Source organism: Benincasa hispida, chromosome 1 (genome assembly GCF_009727055.1).
Source record: "Benincasa hispida cultivar B227 chromosome 1, ASM972705v1, whole genome shotgun sequence".
Taxonomy (NCBI): domain Eukaryota; kingdom Viridiplantae; phylum Streptophyta; class Magnoliopsida; order Cucurbitales; family Cucurbitaceae; genus Benincasa; species Benincasa hispida.
The window spans coordinates 53249579-53253909 of NC_052349.1; the positions used below are offsets into that span (position 1 = coordinate 53249579).

Here is a 4331-nt window from a genome sequence, read left to right on the forward strand (position 1 = left end):
CACAAGATATATATTAGGTATATTACATATACGCTTGTATATATAACACGTACAAAAGATGTTGGCCACAAATAATGAGTATAAAATAAACTCTAGCTTTTGCTCAATAAATATGGTAAAACCTAGTGCTGATAACGTATTGTGAAACTAGAATATTAACAAGAACAACCGATATCACAGAGTAGGTATCAAGTTTGATCGTACTTAAAATAGAAATGATTGAGAGTTTAAAAACCAAAATAAAGGAAAAATAAGTAAATAAGATAAAAATTTAATTAAATAAATATTTACAACAATATGGACGTGTACTTGAAACAATAATGATAATAAAAAAAACCGTTATATAAAAAAATAAAAAATAAAAAAAAACCCTAATATGGACGTGGATTTTCACCGCACAGACATGGCACCTCCGGCAACGGCGAGGTGAGTGAAGCTCCGGCCGGCGGCGGTCAAGGAAAACATATATTTTAGAACCACTCTTCCACACTCTCTCTCTTCCGCTTTTCACTATTAGCACGCTTGAGATGACGACTGCCATGGGACCTCCACCGCCAAGAAACACTTCCTCCTCTTCTCCAATGGATTCCGACGCCGGAACCCTGGAGGGAGATTCAACCTTTTCTTCAACGGCAACGAAGGCCGTCATGGGCCCTCCTCCTCCGAAAAATCCCACCCCTCCCGACTCTGAACCCCCAACCCTAACCGCAACTCAAGAAAACGAACAACCAGTGAATTCCACCAATTCTGGTGCTTCAGAACCCATCGAGAAGGTTTCAGATGGCTCCGCATCTGATAAAGCTGTGGAACTTGCTTCGAAGGAACCCCAGAGCGTAGCTGTGCCATACACCATTCCTTCTTGGAGTGGAGCCCCTTCCCATCGTTTCTATTTGGAGGTTCTGAAGGATGGATGCATTATTGATCAATTTGATGTGTAAGTCCTTTGAAAGTTCGAAAGAAATTTTGACTTCGTATTACTTCTCAAGGGATGTGAAATTCTGGAACTTAGAGAAATGGGTTTTTCTCCTACTTGGTCTTGATGTCTTGTCGAAATCAAATCGTGTTATTCTTTTATCTGTTAGCATATTCGTTACTGAGCTGTGTATATGATTTTAGGTATGAGAAGGGGGCTTATATGTTTGGACGTGTGGATCTCTGCGATTTTGTTCTGGAGCATCCAACCATTTCTCGTTTTCACGCTGGTAGCCAACTTTTCCCTTATACTTAGAGGATTTTCAAGCTTATAAACTTAAATGCAGAAATTAACAGAAGTTGATTTAGGCACAACAGTTCTTCTGATTATCATTGACTATTACATGCCTGATTATGCACTATAATTGCATTTCTCTGGTATTACTTGTATTGTCATGTAACATCATAGGAACCTAGCGATTGTAATATCCATTGTATTAGCATTGCATTTCTATCGTTAAGGTTCCATACTACTTTACGTATACAGGTTTTAACCCTTGTATCTATGGTATATCATTAAGGTTCCATACATTGTAAATGCATTTCACAATTCAGAGGGCTCAACTCTCCATTAGATTTAAGCTGCCTCAATTAACAAACAGTATTATTATATAGGTTCTTTGAGCTAAAGATTTAAATATCTATTATGTCCATTGACCGAGCAGAAATTGGCTCAGGATGATCATCAAATTCCTATGTTTCTTAGAATTTAGAATACCGGGCTTTGGAGGATGCCTATACAGGAGCCTCTAAATATCTAAAGAGCTTTTTGACATTCTCCTCAAACCATGGGCTATAAGGTTTCAATGGTGGGACATCTTTTTAAGAAACGGTTAGGGTAAAAATGGGTTTTTGGAATTGAAGAACACGAGGAAGGACCATAGCCTTAGTAATAAATAATGACGGTGGCATCACTGATGACTGGAACTTCATCCAAAAATTCGCTGATGACTGGAAGCACACTCAATGCTGTAGCAGCTTCTCATACCTTAGATTATAAAACTAGGGGTACGAGGCGGGTAAAAACTAGGATCTGGTTAAATTACTTCAATCAAAATAAAAAAAAGAAATATAGGGCAGGCAATGTACCAACAATACCTCACAACATTAAGAGGTTGGATGCTAGGTTATATATATCTGAGTGATACCATTGACTGTATGTTTTTGTTGAAGAATAACTTAACTGGTCAGAAGATACCATCATTTTTAATATATGTCTTCCTTTTGTAGTTCTCCAATTTAGAAGCAATGGAAACGCGTACCTTTATGATCTTGGAAGTACACATGGATCTTTTATTAACAAAAATCAGGTATGGATCTTTATTATTTAATTTCGGTTCCTGGTAATTGGTATTTGTATCATTCTTTGTTTTCTTTCACAGTTTCAACTTTCCTATTAGAAAAACCTGAAAGGTATTATTAGTCTGCCAATGGTATTTTCTGCCTTGCTTTTCCATTTTTGTTTGAGAAAGTGGGATGGACTTTATTTCATCGTCTGATGAACTTCTCTGCTATTTTATTTAGGTGAAGAAAAGGATTTTTGTGGACTTGCATGTCGGTGATGTCATTCGATTTGGCCAGTAAGCACAACTCTTCATTTGTCATTTTTTTAACAAAGAAAATTTTTATTATCTGCGGGGTGATTTAACTATCTTCTTCTCTTATTTTGCAATTGGTACCTGTAAAATGTAGCAAATGCTCATAATAATCTTATCTGATATTTGGTTGGAGTTTTTCATTTTGAGATTCCGTAAGATGTGGTAGTTGTAGCGGGAAAATATGCATTTCTTCATTAGATAAGTAGTTGTCAGGGGGGTTTTTTTGATTAAGTTAGAAGAAAAGAGGAATTTCGCCTCTTTCAATATTAAATTGCAATGGGAATGATTTCCTTGGTTCAAATAAGCACGGATGAACCTTCTTAATGTCCTCTGGAACTTTTTCTTCAAGGATGGAATTTTGGTGTAGAAACCTTTTGTTTGGTAAGAACTCAAAATCTTTTCAGATGGTTCTTGGAAATTCCTACCATCTCAGGATTTATGAGAATAGATCGCGGTGCCGGTGGAGTTTAACAAGGGTGGTTGGATTGAGTCTTGGGAGATGTTGAGTGATTTCAAGAGGATTATCGGAAAGAGGCAGCGGCGGAAGAGAAGTTTTGGTTAGAAATGGATCGATTAGGAAGGGGAAGGAAAAATACCTGGGACAAATAGTATAAAGAGGCCACGTCAAAAATGGCACTAAGTTTAATAAAGGACTTAGAAGAAATAAGTTTAATCTGTTGTGGTTAGTGCTCATCAACCTATGATTTAATATTATATGAGTTTCCCTAGCAACCAAGTGTTGTGGGGTTAGGCGGGTTATCTTGTGAGATTAGTCAAGTCGTGCATGAACTAGCTCGCACACTCACGGATAAGAAAAAGAGGAAGAAACTAACAGTGGGAGGGGAAATTTTGGTAGGAAGGGAAGGACGATATCAAGAGAATGATTTGGAGTACAAAGAATAAAATAGGTTTTTCTCACAGACAATGGGAACATACCGTAGTTGTTATGAAGACTTTTCTAGTGAATAAAGTTGTGCTCAAAGGAACACTTGGTGAATTTTTTTGGGTATGTTAAATCACTAATCAACCAAAAAGCTTAAACTTGTAGGTTACAGTAAAATATTTTAACACTTCTCCTCACTCAGAATTTGTAGAATGCCCAACAAGTGGAAATCAATGTAATTTGGGTGGAAATGACAATATAGGTGGAGGTGTAATCAGTTCGGTTTGACATAGTTTGAGTGTCAAACCGAAATCGAACCGCCAAGATTTTAGCAGGAAAGTGAAGAATCGGCAGAATTGCTGAGTAAACCAAACCGAACTAATGAACCAACGGTTTAATTGGATTGGTTTGGTGGTTAGATTTACTTAAATCCCAAGCATCAAGGTCGGGTTGGATCGGATTGGAGGCGGGTGCAGGTTTTAAGGCTGACTTCAAGTTATGGGTGGGAGATGGGCTCAAATAGGTTATGTGGGCTAGACCTTTGCATTATTGGGCTAATGGATGGGCCGGCCACTTTTGTATAACTAAATAATTTTTTTACTACACTTCATGGATCTTGAACACTTGCCACTAACAATACTAGGGCACTGTACTGCTAATGCTTTTAGGAACATAATACAAATAGTAGCGGTTAGGGTGAGCATCGGCCGGTCAACGTGGGTTTGGACAAAAACCGGTGCCGACCACCGATAGCTCGGTGTTTGTTTGTCTGTTACCGTCAATTGTGGAGAAGTTGGAGATGCTGGCCTACCGATCACATGGTCAGCCGGTCCATTTTGTCGGTTTCCATAATACCTTTAAACTTTAAGAAAAGAGGG

At 38.0% G+C, this 4331-nt stretch overlaps 1 protein-coding gene across 1 annotated transcript in view; it reads left to right on the plus strand.

Annotated features, from left to right (window-relative positions):
- Nucleotides 1-294: 294 nt before the first annotated feature.
- LOC120081887 (kanadaptin) overlaps nt 295-4331 on the plus strand; it is a 17706-nt gene continuing 13669 nt past the window's right edge. The window contains exons 1-4 of the mRNA XM_039037067.1: nt 295-934; nt 1117-1202; nt 2203-2282; nt 2497-2552. Coding sequence (XP_038892995.1) covers nt 528-934; nt 1117-1202; nt 2203-2282; nt 2497-2552 — 629 coding nt within the window. The 5' untranslated portion in view covers nt 295-527. The remainder of the gene's footprint in view (nt 935-1116; nt 1203-2202; nt 2283-2496; nt 2553-4331) is intronic.